Genomic DNA, 21923 nt, shown 5'->3' with positions numbered 1-21923 from the left:
AAGGCATGTGCCACCATGCCTGTCTGTTCCCACTGTGGCCTTGAACTCACAGAGATCCGGATGAATCTCTGCCTCCCGAATGCTAGGATTAAAGGCATGTGCTACCATTACCTGACTTCTATGTTTAATATAGTGGTTGGCTTTTTCCTCTGATCCCCAGATAAGTTTTATTGGGGTGCACAAATAAAATATCACCACAGAGGATCTGTCTTAATGCAAGAAGAAATTCTTTCCAAAAATCAGAATGCTAAAAACAAAAAATACTACATATCTAAATAATTTTAGTTATATTTACATACTCTGGAACAAATGACAATCCTCCTGCCTTAGCCTCCTAGGTGCTAGGATCAGAGCATGAACTGCCATGCCTAGGTATTTGTAACCATTTATTATTTTGTTTAAATGTGTGTGTGTGTGTGTGTGTGTGTGTGTGTGTGTGTGTGTGTGTGTGTGTGTTGGGGAGGTATATGCTTACCTGTGTTCACTTGTGTGGCATCCAGAGGACAGCATTGGTTACATGTATTCCCAGGGCCACACCTGGATTTTTACATAGGTACTAGAGGTCCATACTCATGTTCTCATTCTTGCACAGCAAGAATTTTTGCCCACTGAGTCATCTCTCTAGCCCAGTTTTAGCCATTTTTAGTAAACAGTTGAAACCTGAAACTGAACCCATAAACAATTCTCCTTTTCTTTTCCTCTTGGTTCCTATAACCATTCTACTCTACTTTTTGTTTCCATGAAATTTAACTAGCTACCTCCTAGGCATAGAATTATCTAGAATTTATCTTTTTTGTGACTGGCTTCATTCATTTGTCATGATTTCCTCTAGATTCATCCATGTATCTTGAGATGTTTCCATCTTTTTAAGGCTGTATAAAATAGTCTATTGCATGTCTTTGTTATTACTGTTTTTGTTTTGTTTTTGTTTTGTTATGTTTTTGAGACAGGGTCTGTCTGTAGCTCTAGCTGTCCTGAAACTCACTCTGTAGACCAGGCTGGCCTAGAACTCACGGAGATCCACCTGCCTCTTCCTCCCAGGGATTATAGTGCTGGGATTAAAGGTGTGTACCACCACTGACTGGCCTCAAGTGTTCAATTTATATTGTTCTGGTTTTCTGTTTCAGCCTCTAAATATTTGAGATATTCTTTAAACACTTTTCCTACAAGAAACAGAAATGGAGATAGTTTTCAACAAGTTTCTTAGATCACTGAAGGGAATTTTCATTCTAGTCTTTGATGTTAATCTAGATAACTGAGATTTGATCTCTCAGTCAGCAGAGGAGACAGAGCCAGTGGTCTGCTATATTGTGAATTCACATCTCTTTAATCCTTTATTAGCTGTCCTGAATGCAGGCCATGTCTGTGACGTTCTTAGCTCTATTGTGACATCATAAACCCCACCATGAGGGAACCTAGCTACGCACTGGAGCTGGTTTACTAGGTGCTGATCGCATGCTGTGCTACAACACTGTGAGGTTTCCCCAGTATAAGTGTCATTATTAGAACTTTTTTTTTAAAATTCCAAAGCCAAGTGAGGCTATCAATCGCATCACCTACACTGTTTTTTAGATTAACTACTGTCTGTAGTGGGTTCTCAGTGGATGTGGTGGCATCAGCATAACCTATGCTTCAGGCATCCTATAGAAGAAGATTATTCTTCAGGGGATCTGGATAAAAAGGTAAATTCTTATCTGCTGTGAATTGAATTCTATGTTTTTAAAGCCTTAGGAGAAGAGCCTCAAACTATAAAGTATAATAAATACCACCTTTATGTTTTTAACTTGTTTTTGAAAAGATGCCTATTTGGTTTTTGGAGTGAGATATGTACATTCTTAATTCTCTCTGACTTTTGCCTTCTCTTCATTTAGGCTTTCTATGCTGATGGTCTCTCCCCTTTGACAGTGTGCCTGTGCCAATGTCTTCTTCCCTTTCCCATTAGAGCACATCTTTCCATGCTCCTCTGCTGCATCACTATCTAATTCCTTGCTTTGATTTTTCTTTGAAGAATTGAGCTCTTTCCACAATATTTGTTTCCCTGATCACTTTTCTCCTTTCTGGCTTGGGAAGGCAGGCCTTGGATACTTTCTGCTTAATCCCTGAGCACTGGCCTGTGAAACCCAGAGCAGGTACCCAGAAAATAGTTCATGAATAGAAGAGTGAGTTAATTAAAAAATATTTTGCATTCCTGTGAAAATTTTGGTTATAAAAATTGTTTTAGGGCAGCCAGAGAGATGGTTCAGCAGTTAAAAGTACTTGCTGCTCTCCCCTCCCCTCAACCACTTGTCTGTATTTTCTCTTAACTACTTTTTTCCTTTGCACTTAGGAAGATTTCTTAAGTCATAGCATGCTTGCATATCTGTTCATTTCTACTTAGACATTATAAAATTAAATTGCATATACATAGCACTTGTTCTTTCAGAGGTTCAGTTTCCAGCACTCACATGATGGCAAAAAGCCATCTGTAACTCCAGTTCCAAGGGGATCTTGTTCCTTCTCACCTGTAGGTGACCAGCATGCATGTGATGCACATACATAAATTCAGGCAAAACATTCATACATAAAATAGACTAGTCTAAAAGTTTTGTTTTAGATTGTAAACAGTGGTACATGTCTATAATCCCAGTACTCAGGAAGCTGAGATAGAAGAATTGCAGGTTTGAGGCCTTCCTCAACTGCATAGTAAAATCCTGTCTCACAAACAGATCCTGTCTCACAAACACAAAAGGAACAAACACCAAAAATACCAGTATCCTTAGAATTTTGATGTAAGAGAGATTTCTCTGTTTCTATCTGCATATTAGAATTCAAATGCATGTTATTGTCTTATAAGTAGGGTTTTTTTTTAAGTGTTTTTGTTTTTTATTTGATTGGTTTATTTTTGAGACATGATTTCCTTTATGCAGTCCAGGCTGGCTTTAAACCTGCAATCCTCCTGCATCTGCCTCTTTAATGCTGGGATTACAGGGATATGCTGTTGAGCCTAGTTTACTAATTCAGTGTTTCCAAAGCTTCTTTAGAATTCTTTGCATGCCATAAGTAATTACATATGTCTATTGATTCCTCTCTTGATATTATTCAAGTATGCATTTTCTTCATGAACTCTAGTACAAAACTCCAACCCTTAATTCTTTTTTAAACATTCATCTTTAAATGGATTTAATATTAGCCTGCTTAAAACTGAATTTATCTCTTCATCTGAAGTGAAATGCTACTTTTTACTTATCTATTTTGAGCTTTGGGAGCAGATAAATGTTCTTAAAATGCTATCCTTGTTCTTTCTATGTCTTGTGTATATACCTTACTTTGAAGAGAGACAAATATTCAGTTGCAGGACATATAATCACTATAAAAACAATGCTAGTATGTTGAGAGGGGCGGGGAGCCATGTGAGTTTTGTTGTTGTTGTCCTTATCCCAGTTAATGGTACTAGGGGTGAGTTCTATCTTGGAGAGCAGCCAGAAAGTGCATGATTGCTCCCGTGACATCTTGCCACATTATTGCACTAAGTGAGTACACCTTGTCAGGACAATAGTTCTTGTAGCACACAAGGTTCACAGGTAGGTGAGACTGTTGATTACTCTTCTCTCCTGGCAATATGCACCATGGAACCTAGCCAGTAAGAGATGAAGTTTCTAGGTTGGTACTGGCTTGGTTTCTCCTTGTTCTGTGACTCAAGTGTGTGTGATCTTTGGCAGTAGGATCTTACTATCAAGTTCTGGAGAGTAACTAAGAACAATGGCAACAGCTGTAATGTTTGGGGGACACTCTATGGGACTACACTGACCAACAGCTCCAAAAGTGGTTAAAAAAAAGCACTGAACTTTTTATTTGATAGTCTGTGGTATCTGGGAGGGGTATTGCCTCCATTATCGGGTAACCTCGTTTAAACTTCTTTATTTGTGTCTATAATATTTTAGGAGACTTCTCTAGTAGCAGTTTCTATATGGCTTTTCAAAGGTCTTTAGTGTTAGTTATCCCTCCCCACACTTCTCTTTCCTGCCGTCCTAGATCTTGCCCCAGTTAACCCTTCCTGTTCTTATTATTTCCTTTCCCTCAAACCACACACCTGTCTTCGAGCCCTCTTCACGCTAAGTCCACCCTCTGTGGCACCTTACTCATTTTTGATTTTTATGGTTATTTTAATTTCAATAGAATTTGTCTAAAAATTAAAAGGTAGCATCCATGAATGAGAGAGAACATGTGGCACTTGTCTTTCTGGGTTCATGTTACCTCACTTAAAATAATTATTTTAAAATCCATCCATTTACTTGTGAATTTCATTTTTCTTTACAGCTGAACAATATTTTATTGTGTACATGTATCAAAATTCCATTATCTAGTTATTACTTCATGGACATCTAGGCACTTTCCCCTTCCTGGCTTTTGTGAATATAGGAACAGTAAATACTGATGAACAGGTGTCTCTGTAGAAGGATATAGAGTCCTTTGGGAATATGCCCAGGAACTAAAGCTGGATCATATGGTACGCTGATTTCTGGCTTTCTCGGGGACCTCACACTGCTTTGTATAGTGGAAACACCATTTTATGTTCCCACCAGCAGTGAATGTGTGTCACCTTCTCCACATACATACCAGTATTTGCTGGCATTTAAAAATCATAGTCATTTTAACTAGGGTAAGGTGAAATCTCAAAGTGGTTTTAATTTGTGTGTCTCTGATGGCTAAAGATGTTGAATGTTTAAAAATACATTTATCAGCTCTTTATATTTCCTCTTTTGAGATTTTTCTGTTTAGTTTCATGCTCCATTTTAAGTTGGGTTTATTTTCTTGTTTGTTTGTTTGTTTGTAATCTTTGTATGTTCTAGACACTAACCCTTTGGTAGATGTCTAGGTGGTAAAGATTTTTCCCATTCTGGAGGCATCTTTGTCACTGGAATGGTGACTGTTTTTGCTGTACAGAAGCTTTTGGTTTGATGACATCCCATTTATCACTTGTTGGTTAATGGCTATATAGTCCTGTTCAGAAAGCCCTTGCCTGTGCCTGTCAGTTGAAACATGTTCCCTACTTTCTCCTCAGATTTAGGGTCTTAAGTTGAAGTCCTTGATTCATCTGGAGTTGAGCTTTGTGCAGGGTGAGAAATAAGGATCTACTTTTATTCTTCTGTATGTTTGACTGTCACCACTTATTGAAGATACTGTCCTCTCTCCAACATGTATTTGGCCTCATTGTTGAAAATCAGATCACTGTAGGAATGTGGGCTTATCTTTGGTTCTTCAGGTTTATTATATTGACCAATTTGTCTGTTTTAATGACAATACCATGCTGTTTTTATTACTTTCAACTATTACTTGAAATCAGGGCTGTTGATACTTCAGCAGTATTTTTATTGTTCAGGATTGCATTAGCTAGTCTGGGTCTTTTATGTTTCCATGTGAATTTTGAGATTAATTTTTCAATTTCTGTGAAGAATTTTATTGAAATTTTGATGGGGATCAAATTTGAATCTATAGATTGCTTCAAGTAGAATAGTCATTTTTACATTAATCTTACCAATCCAGTAGCATGGATGGTCTCTCCTTCTATATCTTCTTCAATTTCTTTCTTCAGTATTGAATTTTAATTGTGCCCATCTTTCATTTCTTTGGTTATATATATTTCAAGTTTTGTTTTTGAGGCTGTTGTAAATGGGATTGTTTTCTTCTCAATATGTTTATCATTTGGTATGTAGAAAGGCTACTGATTTTTGTATATTAAATTTGTATTCTGCTACTTAACACTTTATCAGCTGTTGAAGTTTTCTGGTGGATTTTTGAGGGTCTTTTATGTATAGAATTATATATTCTGAGATAAAGGTACTTTGCTTTCTTGTTTTATATTTGTTTCCCCTATATCTCCCTCTTTTTTCTTATTGCTCTAGTTAGAAGACTTTACCAACTATATCAAAGAGGAATGGACAAAGTGTATATATTCTTGTCTTATTCCTGATTTTAGTGGTAATACTTAGAAGTTTGTTTATTTAGCATTTTCATGATGTGGGCTTATTGTTCCTTGATTGAGATATGTCTCCTCTATGCCCAGGTTCCTTAGTTATTTTATCATGAAGGGATACTGGATTTTATCAAAGCCCTTTTCTGCATCTAGTGAGATGATCTTTGAGTCTCTTTATGTGGGGAATTACACTTATTGATTTATGTATGTTGAACCATCCCTGTATCTATAGGATGAAGATGACTTGATTGTAGTGGATGATACCTTTCTGGTTTTTTGTTTGTTTGTTTTTGAGACAATCTTTCTCTGTGTGTCCTTGGCTGTCCTGGAACTCAATCTGTAGATTAGGCTTGCCTAGACCTTACAGAGCTCTGTCTACCTCTGCCTTAGGAGTGCTGCGATTAAAGGTTTGTGCCACCGCTGCCTGGCTTTGGATAATACTTTTCTTTCTTTCTTTTTTTTTTAAGATTTATTTATTTATTATGAATACAGAAGAGGGCACCAGATCTCATTAGAGATGGTTGTGAGCCACCATGTGGGTGCTGGGAATTGAACTCAGGACCTCTGGAAGAGCAGTTGGTGCTCTTAACCTCTGAGCCATCTCTCCAGCCCTAGGATGATACTTTTAACTGTTCTTGAATTTTGTCAGTATTTCATTGAGAAATTTTGCATTTATATTCAACAGTAATATTGGCCTATAATCTTATAATTTTGTTGTTGTTGCTGTTACTTGTCTCGTTTTTTTTGTTATCAGGGCAGTACTGACTTTATAAAAACAATGGGTTGAGCTGGGCAGTGGTGGTACATGCCTTTAATCCCAGCACATTGTAAGAAGAGGCAGGTGGATCTCTTGAGTTCAAGGACAGCCTGGTTTACAGAGAGAGTTTCAGGACAGCCAGAGCTGTCACACAGAGAAACTCTGTCTCGAAAAACAAAGCAAAGCAAAACAAAACAAAAACAAACAAACAAAAAAATGTGTTGAAAGGAAATGTTTTTTTCCTTTATAGAAAAGTTAGAAGAATATTGGTATTAGTTCTTTGAAGGTTTGGTAAATTCTGCACTGAATCCACTTCATCCTAGGCCTTTCTAGTTGGGAAATTTTAAAAAGATTTATTTTAGTTTATGTGTATGTGTGTTTTGCTTGCATGTATGTTTTCGATCTGCTGAAATTGGAGTTACAGGCAGTTGTGAGCTGCCATTTGGGTAAGCATTGTAAGTGCTCTTTTTCTGCTGAGTTATCTCTCTAGCCCCTAGTTAGGGGGATTTTATGTTACTAATTCTATCTCATTATTGTTTGGTCTGTTTAAAGTATTTATTTCATCATAGTTTAACTTTGGTGGGTCATATGTATATAGAAATTTATCCATTTCTTTTAGATTTGCCAGTTTAGTGAAATATAAAATTTTAAAGTATGTCTATGGTTCTCAGAATTTCCTTAGTGTCTGTAAATTTTCTCTCCTTTTCACCTCCAATTTTATTGATTCAGATTTTTTCCCCCTCAGTCTTTTTTGTTTGTTAATTTCACTAGAACAGTGGTTCTCAGCCTTCCTAATGCTGCAATTCTTTATACAGTTCCTCATGTTGTGGTGACCCCAACTATAAAATTTTCATTGCTACCTCATAACTGTAGTAATTTTGCTACTGTTATGAATCATAATGTAAATATCTGTGTTTTCTGATGGTCTTAGGTGATCCCAATGAAAGGGTCCTTTGACACCCCCCCCCAATGGGTTGTGACCCACAGGTTGATAACTACTGCACTTGTGGTTTGTCAGTCTTGCTAATTTTTTCCAAGAACCAACTCTTTGACTCTGTATTTTTTTTATTTCCTTAATTTCACCCTTATTTTTGTCCTCTCTTGTCCACTGTTTTAGGGGTGTTGTTTGTTCTTGTTTTTCAAGTGCATCATTAAGTTGTTAGAGATCTCTCAAATTGAATTTTTTCAAGATTTACTTTTTTCTGTTCATGAATGTTTATGTGCATTCATGTATTGCACCACATCCATGCATGATACCCATGGAGGTCGGAAGAGCCCATCTGATCCCCTAGAACTGGAGTTAGTTATGGTTAGGAATCATCATGTACTGCTGGAGACTGAACTTGAGCACTCTGCAAGATCAACAAGTACTCTTTCCCGCTGAACCATCTTTCCAGCCCTCTCAAATTTTTTGTGGTAGCACTTATGCAATAAACCTTCCTCTTAGGAACTGTTTTCATGCTGTCCCATAGATTTTGGTATGTTATGTTTTCATTTTCAGCCAATTCTAGGAATTTAAAAATTTCCATTTTAGTTTTTTACTTAACCAAATCACCATTCAGTAGTGTGTTGTTTAGTTTCCACAGGTTTGTGTACTTTCTGTAGTTTCTCTTGGTTTAGATAACCAGCTTTGCTCAGGTAGAATACAGGATGTTATCACACTTTTTTATTATAATTTTTGGCTTCCAACACCCACATGGTGGCTCACAACCATCGAAGTTCTCTTCTGACCTCCATGATTAACAACTGCATGTGTGGTGCTTATGCATATATTGTTGAGACTTGTTTTGTGTCCTAATATGTGATCAGTTTTTGAAAAAGTTTCATGGGCTTCTAAGAAGGATGTGTACTCTTTAAGTATTTGGGTGGAATGTTCTGTAGGTATCTGTTGGATCTATTTGATTTATGATATCATTTAATTCTAATGTTTCTGTCCTTAGCTTTTGTCAGGATGTCCTGTTTATTGGTGAGAATGAGGTGTTGAAGTCCTCTACTATGACTGTGATGAAGTTAATCTGTGAATCTAGTAGTATTTCTTTTATGAAATTGAGTGCATCCATGTTTGGTATACTTACGTTTAGAACTGGACTATCCTCTTGGTGGATTGTTCTTTTAAGGAATATGAAGGGACTTTCCTTATCCCTTCTGGCTAGTTTTAGTTTGAAGTCTCTTACATTAGACATTAGAATTGCTATTCCTATTTATTAGTTACATTTGCTTGGGATACCTTTTTCCATTCCTTTATTGTAAGATGGTGTCTATCATTGATGGTGAAGTTTGTTTCTTGGAAGCAGTAAAAAGATTGGTCCTGTTTTTTAATCCAGTCTGAGAGTCTGTGTCTATTTGTTGGGGGAATTGGGATCATTAATATTAAGAGTTACCATTGAGAGATGTACATTAACTACTCACATATTGTTGTTTTTATGTTTTCTTAGACTTCTTTTGAGTAACTGTTCTGGAGTTATTTCATACCTGTGGCCTCCTGGGTGTATTTATTCTTTTCTCAAACTAAAGTATTCTTCCAATAATCTCTGTAGAGCTGGTTTAGTGGTCATAAATTAATCTGTTTTTATCATGGAAATATCTTATTTCTCCTTTAATTTTAATTAGATAGTTTGGCTGGGCATAATGATTTTGATCCCTTTATAATATGTTGTGGGGAGTTTCTTTTCTGGCTCTGTCTATTTGGAGTTCTATAGGCCTCTGGTACTTGGGTGGGTATTTCTTTCTCTAGGCTGGAGAAATTTTCTTCTATGATTTTTTTTTATTTTGTTTTTGAGGCTAAATCTCACTATGTAGCACTAACTGGCCTAGAACTCACTGGGTAGACTAGGCTGACATCGAGTTCACAAACATCCCCTTCCCTCAACCTCCTGAATGCTGGCATTCAATATTGCATGCTACAATACCCAGGCTCTTCTATGATTTTATTGAAAATATATTCTATGCCTTCAGTGTGGTAGTGTCCTTTTATTCTCATAATCTACAGGTTAGATCTTTACCTTGTGTTCCATGTTCTCTTCATATTTATTTCAGAATTTCTCAATTGACCTTCCATTTCCTCTGCTTTGTCCTCCAAGCCCAGATTCTGTTTTCCCATGGTCCATTCCATTGGTAAGGCTTTCCACTGAGATTTATATTTGGCTTGTTGAGTTTTGCACTTCCAACATCATTTTAGTTTGGCTTTTCTTCAGCAATTCTGTTTCCATTGAATTCTGTTTTAACTTCTTGGATTGACTTCCTTACTTCATTCATCTCATTGTTTTTAGCTCTTGGAATATTTTAATGTCTTCTATGAGTTATTTGAACATGATTATAATTCTGAATTCTTTGGAAGTTTTTTCCTGGTCACTTTCATTAGGTTCCATTATTATGGGATTTAGTTGTGGGTGAGCCATGTCATCTTGGTTTTTGTTTTTGTTTCTACTCTGGGACTTGTGCATCTGGAGTAGTTTGTTGGTTGAATTCCTTCTTTTCTTTCATTATCTTGTTCAGTGGAGGTGTTTACAGTGTTTAGGAAAGTACTTAGTACTAGGTCTGAGAGGCCTGCTTTCTTTTGTAGGGATGGTACCAGAAGAATTTGAGCAGCAGAGATGGGCCTAAGCAGGGGAAGCTGGGTTTCCAAATACAGGAGGCTGTGCAGGCAAAATTCCTAGGCACTGTAGGTGGGCCTATCGCTGGAGGCAATGACCAGCACCTGGAGTGTAGTTTCAGGATGCTGTAGATGGGCCTAAGCATGGGAAGTGGGATGCAGGGGGCTGTGGGGGAGGGCCAGCCTCCAGGTGCCAGAAGTTCCTGGCAGTGCTGCCCTGTGAGCTTTTAATGAGTAATAACGATGGAGTTTAAGTCCATTAACTCTAGCAGTACAGTTACAGGCTTAATGCTTCTCACTTATCAGCTTTCTCAAAGCTAGTGAGCATATAAGAATGGCAATTTTCCAGATTTAAATGCATTCTTGTTTAAAAGGCTACATCTAAAGTTTAACATCAAGGGTACATTATTTGTGTTTTAGGAGTTTATTGATGGTCTCTTAACTTTTGGCTGCCCAGAGTTTGGGCATAACAGAATTATCATTGTAGAATTCACTTAGCTCACCTCTAGGATTTTAGTATAGCTTGTTTTGGAGGAAACTTACAACTTGTTTCTTCATTAATTTTGTTTTTCTTAGACAGGGTCTCACTGTGTATCCCTGACTAGCCTGGAACTCACTATGGAGACCAGGCTGGCCTCAAACTCACAGAGGTCTGTTTGTTTCCTGAGGGCTGGGACAAAAGGCATGCACCACTGTGCCTGGCCCAGGTATTCTTTAAAAGACATTTTTTTTTTAATATTATTTATTTTGTGTGTGTTTGAGTATGAATATATGTGTGCCATGCATGGTGTGTATGTGGAAATCACAGAACAATTTGTGGGAGTCAGTTTCTTCTTCCATGATGTAGTTCCAGGATCAAACACAGGTCATCAGTCTTGACAGCAAGAGGTTTTACTCATGAGTCATCTTGTTAGCCTGCATCAGGTATTCTTAATACTAAACCCTTTCTGATAGAACTATTGTTTAATATGGAGTCCTGAGAATTCTAATTGAAAGATAAAGTAGCTGAAAGCATTTCTCTCTCTCTCTCTCTCTCTCTCTCTCTCTCTCTCTCTCTCTCTCTCTCTGTGTGTGTGTGTGTGTGTGTGTGTGTAGAGCTAGTTTTGTGTCAACTTGACACAAGCCAAAGTCATCTGAGTGGATGGAGCCTCAATTAAGAAAATGGGGGTTGGGGATTTAGCTCAGTGGTAGAGTGCTTGGCTAGCAAGCACAAGGCCATGGGTTCGGTCCTCAGCTCTGGCAAAAAAAAAAAAAAAAAAGAAAAAAAAGAAAAAAGAAAATGAAGATTAGCCTGTGGTACATTTTCTTAGTGATTGATGGGAGAGAGCCCAGCCCATTGTGGGTAGTACTACCACTGATGGTGCTGGGGTGTATAAAAAAGTAGGTTGAGCAAGCCATAAAGAGCAAACCAGTAAGCAGAAGTCCTGCATGGCCCCTGCACTAGCTCTTGCCTTCCGATTCCTGCCCGGCTTGAGTTCCTGCCCTGACTTCCGTCAGTGATGGACTGTTCCCTGGAAGTGTGAGCTGAAATAACCCCTTCCTCAGGAAGTCACGTTGCTCATGGTGTTTCATCACAGCACTAAGAACCCTAACCAGGACAGTTATATGATTCATTCTTGCTTTAGTTCTTCAAATGATCTCATCCTTTGAGGCTGGTGTGTTTCTCCACAGGAAGTGAATACACAGATTGCAGATCCTTCATGCCCAGTGCAACTTTTGAGGATCTTTCTAGTATTCTTGAGTTTCTCTGTTTCCTTATCATCAAATGTCTTACTTTTTATTATTATTTAAAAAAGGAAAACCAGCAGCAAATCATTGAGATGCACTGGATCTCTGGCAGGGCATGTCAGAGAACTCTAATTGTACAGAGTAAAGTCCTTCCATATGAGCAACTGTCATAGTCTTAAAAATTTCCCTTCACCAGTTTGGCATTGTGCTATGCCTATAGTCCCAGTTACTGAAAAGGTCAATTGGTAAAGGCTGTAGTTTGAGATCCCATCTCAAAAAGAGAGAGAGAGAGAGAGAGAGAGAGAGAGAGAGAGAGAGAGAGAGAAGAAAGAAAGAAGAAAGAAAGAAAGAAAGAAAGAAAGAAAGAAAGAAAGAAAGAAAGAAAGAAAGGAAAAGCAAGTGTCGGGTAAGGACACCTGCAAAGGGCAAAGCAGCATCTTATGGGGGCATGCTAGCCAACTCTTTTTTTTTTTTTTTTTGGTTTTTTGAGACAGGGTTTCTCTGTAGCTTTGGAGGCTGCTCTGGAACTTGTTTTGTAGACCAGGCTGGCCTCGAACTCACAGAGATCCACTTGCCTCTACCTCCCAAGTGCTAGGATTGCAGGCATGCGCCACCACCACCTGGCTGCTAGCCAACTCTTCTCTTTGGGTTTTGCCTTTCTATACAAGTTAAAAGCATGACTCATAGAGCAGCCATCACAATGTGTTCTGTGCACTGTAGAACCTTAGATGAGGCTCCGAAGTTGCTTCAAAAGATTTGCTAAGATAAACTCTGATATATAATAGTAAGAGGTTGCCTTTTATGTCTAATAATAAAATATTATTTACTTTCTATTAAACTATTTGTAATGGTGTGACGAAAACAATGGGTGAGGATAGACTGCTGGTCTTAACTGAGTTAGTGGCATGATAATCAAGAAGCATGATTAGCCTTTGTTTTCTTCACTGCCATTCCTTTGAAGTGAGAGTATTCTGATGGACCAGTAAAAGCTGCAGTACAGCATGACCCTTGAGTATATACTACCTTAATATTCTCTGTCATGAAGTGGGGTGTATTTTTGAGGAAGGTGCTGTGGTTCACGTTAGCTTCACCCACTGAGCCAGTACTTTCCTAGAAATATGATATTGCATAATCTTGAGTGGGTTAAAGATCCATCCAAAGGCTACAGATCAGTGGATTTTAATGTCATTGGTACAGAGTCAGGAACAACCACTTGTGAGTTTCAGGGTTGAGACAAAGAAGAATATTCTTTCTTGTCTGTAAAAAGCTGTAATAATCCTCTTGCCCTTTACAATCCACTGTCTGTGAGGTCCAGATTTTCTTCACATATCACCTAATGCAACACATTGCAAATTCATTGTAGAAGTGTTATATATCTGGGTTATACACACACACACATACACACATTTTTTTTTTTTTTTTAAGTGCCTGTCCTGGATCTTGCTCTGTAGACCAAGCTGGCCTTGAACTCACAGAGATCCGCCTGGCTCTGTCTCCTGAGTGCTGGGATTAAAGGTGTGTGCCACCACTGCCCAGCAAGAAGTATATATTAGAGTCTGGATCTGTTTGATTGCTTATCTCAGCACTTGGGAGGGGGTGGGGGGGCTGGGGCCCTGGGGGCCTGGGGGGAAGGGACATCATGAATTTGAGGCCATTCTTAGAGAGATATATTGAATTCCAGGCTAGCCTGTGCTACATATTGAGAACCTGTCTCAAAGAAACAAAAAGCCTAAAGTTGATGAGATAGCTGCTCATCAGGTAAAAGTACTTGTTGCTGCATGGCACCTGGTGGCCTAGTTCAGTTCCTAGGATCCACATGGTAAAAGGATAGAACCTACTCCCTCAAGATATCTTCTGTCTGTCTGTATGTGCACACGCGCATGCACATAGGCGGATACAAAATAAATATAATTAGAAAACCAAAAACCTTAGTCATTAAAAGAAGTTGTTAGTTTGTCATGGTGGTGCATGCCTGTATCTCAGCAGAAGCAGGTGGATCTCTGTTAGTTTGAGGCCAGCCTGGTCTATGTAGTAAGTTCCAGGCCAGCCAGGGATACATAATGAAATCTTGTCTCAAATACAGCAACAGCAAACTACAACCAACTGAAAACACACATATAAGCACAAAACCACAAAAGTAAAAGTACTGTCACTATTTTCAGTAAATAATTGTTAGCATGCATTATATTTACTGTTGCTAAGCTATTGGTTGATAATTTTTCCATTTTACTTTCTAGTGTGGTACAAATCAATAGATAAAACCCTCTGGAGCTGTCTTGTATGGGCTTATAAGAACCAGATATATACATCTTTTTTCAGCTTTGTGTATATGGTCTCCATTTGCAGCCTGAAACAAGTCATGATGCATAATACATAGTTCATATCACAGAAATAAGCAAGCCTGAAAGTCAGGAGTTCTGCTTCCTAAGATCTGGTTATTAAATATATACTAGCACTCTACTAGGTAAAAATCTAGTAGATTTAGGTAATGTAAGTTCTGTAGGGGTGGGGAGATGGCTCAGATGCTGAAAGCACTTATTGCCAAACCTGATGACTTGAGTTTGATCCCAGGAACTACACAGTACAAAGAGAAACCAGTCCCTGCAAAGTTGTCCTCTCCCCTTCCCATGCACAGCGGCGTGCACACACACACACACACTCTAAATGTAATAAAACATTTAAAAAACAACAAGAATCTGAGGTTGTAGCAAGTTTTAAGTAAAAAGATGTCCTAAGACAAAAAACTTGAGATTTAATTGTGAGGAGAAGGGAAACTTTTGGCAGTTAATTAACACAGAGGTAGATGCCTTTTTATAATTTTACAGTGTTGCCTTTTGTGCTGAGATTTGTAGAATAAATCCTTTTTCTCTTTACCTTTAGCTGTTCAACCTATGGTTACATATCAGTTGCCTCTGCCCTCATTTGTCACTTTGAAATCGAGGCTTAGATCAAGGTCTGGCTTTAGCTCTGGCCCCACAGAAAGCCTTCACTTTTTGTTCAGGGCTACATTGATCTTCTGTACTCCTATGGCATTCGTGACTGATGAGTGGAGTTAGCTCTTTACCTGTTTGATCGGTTGTTTCTTAGGCATCATTTTGAACCAGGTCTAGTTTATACCTTAGCCATGTGGTCCAGTGCTCAGCATATGGTTTCTCTTTTATGTATTAAATTGTAACCTTTGGAATACTACAGAACCTATTTTCTTTCTTAGAAAATGATAATGTAAGTAAATTGTTTCTTGTAAATCTAGTTTTTTGTTTTGTTTTGTTTTTTGTTTTTGTTTTTTTTTTTTTCCAGACAAGGGTCTTGTTGTATTTCCCAGCCTGGCCACAAACTCATAATCCCCCTGCTTCAGCCTCCTGAGTGCTGAGATTTCAAATATATGCCACCATGCTTACCTTGCAAACACAATTTAAATAGTTTTTAAAATAATAAACACTGGTATAGTAGCTTGGGACTCATTGGTGACTCTTAAAAGTGAGATCACACATAGAGGCTTCCATGAAAATGGACACCTTGAGGTTCTCCTGTTTCATTTTCAAGATATTTGAGTGGTTTGAATAAGCCATAATGCACAGTGAATCTAAGTAAAATTAAGAAAAGTTTCTAAAATTATAGTGGCTAGAAAGACAGGTTGATTACTAGAGACCTTAGTAGGTTTCCAATCCAGTCCAAAGCATGTTTGTTGGAAGCACTCAGTAGATGGGAGATGCCTGTATTTTCTCTTCTTAGTTCAAAAACTGATGGATGGCTCTGGACCACTCTCTTGATACTCCATGTTGGGAAGAAGATAAAGTGTCAGGAGGCTATACCAGCCCTGTAGTTTTTCTGGAACAGAGATTCTAAAGGCTTGAAAGGTCTTGTGATTTCTTTGCTCTATGGTGTACTCAGTGTGTGTCTGTGTATTTATAGACTACAAAAATTACTTTTTCTTAAGTAGCGTTGAGACAGGATATCAGCTTGCATCTAAAATAGTGAAAGAATTACCATATACAAAACATTTCATCTATCAAAAGGTTATCCACATTTGAATTTCCTCTAGTTTCTCTTAAGCAGTTAAAGAGGAAGAGTTTATATTTGGCCTGAAAAGAGCATCCCCACTAGTAGCCATGAGCTGCATTGAGGTAGTTTAACTGCTTTAGAACTTTGTGCGTGGAACATTCTTAGCTGCCAAAGCATGGGCACCAAAAGTGAGGCGCATGGGTTCTTTAGTATCTGTCACATCAGAGAATGACAGTTCCAGGACAGTGACTACCTCCTAATGGTAAGTACCCACTTGTTTGTCATTTCTTAGATTCAAGAAAAAGAAAAGAGAAGTAGGCTGCTTGTGATAGCAAGTGGTACTCTTAAAAATAAACAGAAGCAATACAAGTCCAGCTTTAATCCTCAACGATGGTCATTTTTTCAGGTTTCTGTAGCTGGATCAGGCACTGGAAGAGGCTCCCCAGCTGTGACTCTAGTACAGTTACCTTCAGGCCAGACTGTACAGGTCCAGGGAGTAATTCAGACACCACATCCATCGGTCATTCAGTCACCACAAATACAAACTGTTCAGGTTAGCTTCCCTCCCTGACGTTTGTCTTTGACTTTCTTGAGCTTTCAAACTTCTTCTTTTGTTGAATTCATTTATCATCATTTTTCTTTATTTTATTTTATTCTTTTGGAGATAAGGTGTCATTATGTAGCTAAGGCTAGCTTTAACCTCCTCCTCCTCAGCCTCTCAAATCATGGGACTACAGGCATGCGCCACCACACTTGCCTCTTTTGTGTAACTTTAGGTTGAAGACGTCTTCTTGGATACTTGGAAGAATTTCTTTTTATGTATGGTATATTGTTTTTTGCTGTGTATGTAGATTGACTTATGGGTTGGAATTTTGTTGTTTACAAAACTCTTAATTTACACAATGAATAATTGCTAGTTAAGCAGTTCTATCTTTTAGCTTCTTATTTGCAGACTTATATTTATTTAGCAAATCTCTCTAGTGGTATTAGAGGGTTCTTGGAAGACATTGTACTATGAAGTACTAGAGTACTGGCTGGTTTTGAACTCACTTTGTAAGCCAAGTTGGCCTGAAACTTACAGCAGACCTCCTGCCTCAGTCTCTTGAGTGCATCATTGCACTTGGCTCAGAAATTTATTTTAGATTTAGTGAATGCAACCTTTAGATGTCAGGATATTACTATTTATTTATTTTGGTGCTTAGATGTAAACTCTAGATCTTGGTGCATGCTAAGCAACATGCTCTAACACCTACCATATCCTTGTCACTGGAGCACTTTATTTCTATGTCATATACCTCCTCAGATTGACCCTGGGCTTTTGTACATGTGATTGTGACACAGATACATGTTGCACTAATTATTATTGTTACCAGAGTGGTCACAGGTCCTAAATTCTTGAAAGTAGTTGTTTTCATTAATAGATGTAAATTATTATGTATGTACTTTATAGCATTCTTATCTACTGAACTGATTCTGTTTCTTTTTTAGGCCAAGTTCTTATTATTCTTTAAGTGTAGAAATTATTTGAACCTAACTGGTGACAAAAAGCCTCAAATATATGAGGAAAAGGGACATGCATGTACTTAATCTTGCCTTTGCCTGCATGCCTGAATGTACTTTATCACAGAACACCATGAGGACTGCAGCCCGTGAGGACTGACATGATAAATTCACATGCTTTCTAAGCTTGCCTGTCTTTTCAGAATAGGTATCTTTTCTTTGTTCTTTGGGTGTAAAAATAACTCCTATCACTGTCTTTAGTTTTCTGTGATGACCCTTGATTCCAAGAATTCGTAATTTCTGATCCTAGTTTTCCCTCATTATTCTCACATTATGGCTTTTATTGGAAGTACAAATTTTGCCTGGCTGGTGTTGGAAGGCAGCATTGTCTTATATTCTGAATACTTTGTTACTGCTGTTGTTTTGTTAAGTGAATGATTTGATCGACTTTGTAGAGAGAAATGCTCATAGATCTTGTCTTAGAATTTCTGTGTTTTAAGTAACAAGTCATCCTACATGAACTTTAAATTTTTTAATGTTTTTACTAGTGTATATTAATTATATGTAATTCATTATATAATTATATTCATTCATTATGGTATTTCATAATGTATTTTGTTCATATTCATCACAACTTTTCTATTTCTTTCTTTCTTTTTCTGTTTTTTTGAGAAAGGGTTTCTCTGTGTAGCCCTGGCTTTCCTAGAGCTTGGTCTGGAGACCAGGCTGGCCTCTGATTCACAGACATCTGCATGCCTCTGCCTCCCAAGTATTGGGATTAAAGGTATATGCCACCACTCATCTCAGCTTTTCTAAACTGGATAAAATAATGGCTTCTACTGCACATGAGTGAATTGCTGCAGTTTAGGACAGCTGTGTGAAATGTATTGCCAATGTAAGGTACATGCTACATGACCGTATAAGGCAACATTTCCCACCAATAGGTTATGTTCATTATATGTGTGTTTTTGTGTATTGTATCCATGACTAGAAGTGTCATATTTGTAGATGAATATATATATATATACACACATATGTATGTGTATACACACTTATACATCTGTCTATATGCATTGAAAACTATATATTCCTTCTATTAAAATCATAAATGTATTTTTAATATATTTTTACTTGGCAAACAATTTTTATCAATTTACTCTGAATAGCATTTTGTTTTGAAGTGTGTATACATTGTGGCATGACTAAATTGGCTAGTTAAAATATATATTACTTTATATCATTATTGTTTTTTTTTCATGCTGGAAATACTTTAAATCTACACAAACTTGGAATTTTCAAGAGAAAATATACTGATACTCTTCTTCCTCCTCCTTCTTCTTAGCATTTTTCTGGAGAATATTATGAGTCTCAAGCTGGCTTCAAACTCACAGTGTCCCTAAGAATTACTTTGAATTTCATATGCTCCTGTTTCTACCTTCAAATGCTGGGTTTATGGGCATGCACCACCACACCAGGTTTTATGTGGTTCTGGGGATCAAACACATGGCTTCATGTATAATGGAAGCACTCTACACTTAGCCCCAGCCCCATGCTGTTCTTGACTGTACTCACCATGTTATCTAGCAGGAACTACATGTTCTTGTTTGTGTTCTTGATATTTTTAGTTTTTTCCCCCATATTAGATTCTCATGTAATTCTGACATGAAGTTTCATTAACTTACCTCCCTAAACCTTAGAGCTAAATGACTAGATAAATTGGCAGAAGGCATATTTAGAGATTCATTATTTTAGTTTTCTCATTTTCTTTAATTGTCATATCACTGTATTGTTGCCTGGCTTGAAAACGAAATCACGCTGAAAACTCTAATGCTTTTATTTTTTATCTATCTATCTATCTATCTATCCATCTATTTATCTATCTGTCATCCACCCACCCACCCAACCTGTTTCATGTGGGCGTGTCTTTTGGGTGCATTCCCTAGCGTCTACTTGGAGGTCAGAGGACAACCAGTGGGAATTTGTTCTCTGTGTCTTCTCTGTGGGTCTTGGGGCTGAACCCAGGTTGTCAGGCTTAGAGGCAAGTGCTTTTATTCACTAAGCCATCTTATTGGCCCTTTCAATATAAATTTATTTTGACTTCAGAATCTTTAAACTCTAACATACTCCTTGTAATATAAATCCTTCCCTTGATAAGCCCAGTTTACTGACTTGTTTATGTAGTATTCATTCTTCTTTGGGCCTACCTAATGTCCAGCTTCCATATTCAGCTTAAGCCTGTGATAATGTGAATAGAGCACTAAATTGGGTAGTTTTTCTTTCTCTGTTATGGTCTCACTCACTGATATATGGACTTAAAAGAACACATTCAGGTTTGGGGGTTTGGGTCTGAAGTGGTTTATGTTTTCCCTTTCCTGTGATGCCTCACATGGTATTCCAGATATTCTTTCCATTGAATTTATCTAGTATTTATTATGTGTACCATTCTTTGCTTCTCTTTCCACACAAGCACTAAGCTGAATTCTACCAGTAGACTCCTAATCTCCATTTTTTGAGTGAGGATGAAGATCATATACTTTATGACGCGTTTCAGAAAATCTTGTATTATAGGTAGCAACAATTGCAGAGACAGATGATTCTGCAGAACCAGAAGTAATCGATTCTCATAAACGTAGAGAAATTCTTTCTCGGAGACCCTCGTATAGGTGAGTTAACTAACTTTCCTACTGGAATATTGCTACCCAAAAAGGTACAATAATTATAAAGCAAAATAATTATTTATAGCTTTTCTGTTGTCTGTTTCTTTCTATATACTAATTGCTTATATTGTCAAATTGTATTTTAGAAAAATACTGAATGAACTTTCCTCTGATGTGCCTGGTATTCCCAAGATTGAAGAAGAAAAATCAGAGGAAGAAGGAACACCACCTAACATTGCTACCATGGCAGTACCAACTAGCATATATCAGACTAGCACGGGGCAATACAGTATGTATGCTATGATTCCATAGACACAGTGCTAGCTTTAAGTCTTCCCTAGTTACAGTGAAGCAGTGTGGGCTTGGGCATCTGATGCTTTATTAACAACTGTGCATTGTTAACAACTGTGTGTCATAGAATAAAAAGTACATGTTAAAGAAATAAGATATCTCTATTGGCAGCTGAAAAGTGAAAGTCTTTATTGCTGAAGATATGAAGATAAGAAAGATAAGTGGTTAAAAGTTAAAGGGAGGGATTTCTACTTGCATGTTTATATTCATCTCAAGTAGAAGTTTTAAAGTTCTTGTTTTTGTTGTCTTCATGATATAAATGTCTGTATTTCATTGTTGCTGGCTTTTGTTGCCAAGAACTTAAATTGCACTTAATCTAAAAGAGGTAACTATGTTTTCTAAGTTGTGTTTTAAATGTAATTTTGTTTTTACTCTGTTAATTTGTGCTGCAGGTTTTCTAGAAGAACAAAAGTGATTTAACTTTCAAACTGTAGCAATTGGATAGATCATTTTATTTGAACTTTACCAACTGAAAGCTCTAATAAACAGATACATTGGCATTTAGTCTTGTGCATTTCAATGGATTGTTACTTCTGTGCTTTTTTGTTCTAACTAAAGCACTAATTATTTTCCCATTTTCCATGTCAAAGACATTTGCTAAACAAAAATAATGAACCATGAGACCTAGAAAGCAAAATTAAAGGGAAAAGGGGGAAGGCAGAGGAACTGCTGCTTGGGTACTTGGGGTTGTGTGATCTTAAATACTGTGTCCAAATAAAGTGTGAAGACTTCACATTTTCAGTTTTCCTCAGTTTTCCTCTTAAAACGTACTAATACCCCCAAAGCCTCAAGGGTTGGCTGCTAAAACATGCTATTATTTTCTTTTGTGTATGGAAAACTCTTTAGGGTTTGCTGTTGTTTGTTTCTTAGAATTCCTCCTGTGTTGATAGATGTTTGCAATATTAAATTAAATCCCTTTGGTAATTTTGGGTAGATACTCTCATGTAATTTGTCCACACTCTTTACAGGATGCTGAATGCGCATGTTCAAAATGACCTTTTGCTTCCATCTTTATGTTTCTTTGGTTCATTGGGACTAGTGGTGAATGTTTTAGGGCTATAAACCAGAGCTTGCCAGCTTGTGTACCTTTGTAGTACAATTCTAGGTCCCAGGAGGGCAGAACTTCTCAGCCCTTGCTCCCTAGACAGGCTGGCAGGCCTGAGAGGCTAGAGCCTCCTGACTGAGCCCTAGCCTTGAGCAACTGCCTATTTACCCAGTGGGCTGTTGATAGTATTGTTTTCTGTTTGTGCTATGACAGGGAAAGGTTGATAATCACTGCTGAAAGAATGTTAAAACTTTTGAAAGTTTTCGGAATGAGCTAAGAGGCTGTAATCTTGGCATTTCTCTGGCTTAGTCTGATACTACGTAGGACTACATGGCAAC

The 21923-nt window shown here is 37.6% G+C and overlaps 1 protein-coding gene across 24 annotated transcripts in view; it reads left to right on the top strand.

Moving 5' to 3' along the window:
* Nucleotides 1–21923, top strand: part of Crem (cAMP responsive element modulator) — an 87838-nt gene that overhangs the window by 41296 nt on the left and 24619 nt on the right. For 8 of the 24 annotated variants that reach the window (XM_036187722.1, XM_036187714.1, XM_036187711.1 and 5 more), the window contains 3 exons: nt 16439–16585; nt 20101–20195; nt 20336–20478. The exons of 4 other annotated variants lie outside the window; for them this stretch is intronic. In XM_036187722.1, coding sequence (XP_036043615.1) covers nt 16439–16585; nt 20101–20195; nt 20336–20478 — 385 coding nt within the window. Of the gene's footprint in view, nt 1–1572; nt 1683–16438; nt 16586–20100; nt 20196–20335; nt 21045–21923 lie in introns of those variants that run through there. 12 more of the 24 variants (XM_036187728.1, XM_036187726.1, XM_036187719.1 and 9 more) reach the window with 3 other exon arrangements.

The sequence above is a fragment of the Onychomys torridus genome, chromosome 5 (genome assembly GCF_903995425.1).
Source record: "Onychomys torridus chromosome 5, mOncTor1.1, whole genome shotgun sequence".
Lineage (NCBI taxonomy): Eukaryota > Metazoa > Chordata > Mammalia > Rodentia > Cricetidae > Onychomys > Onychomys torridus.
This window is presented reverse-complemented; position numbering and strand designations above follow the sequence as displayed.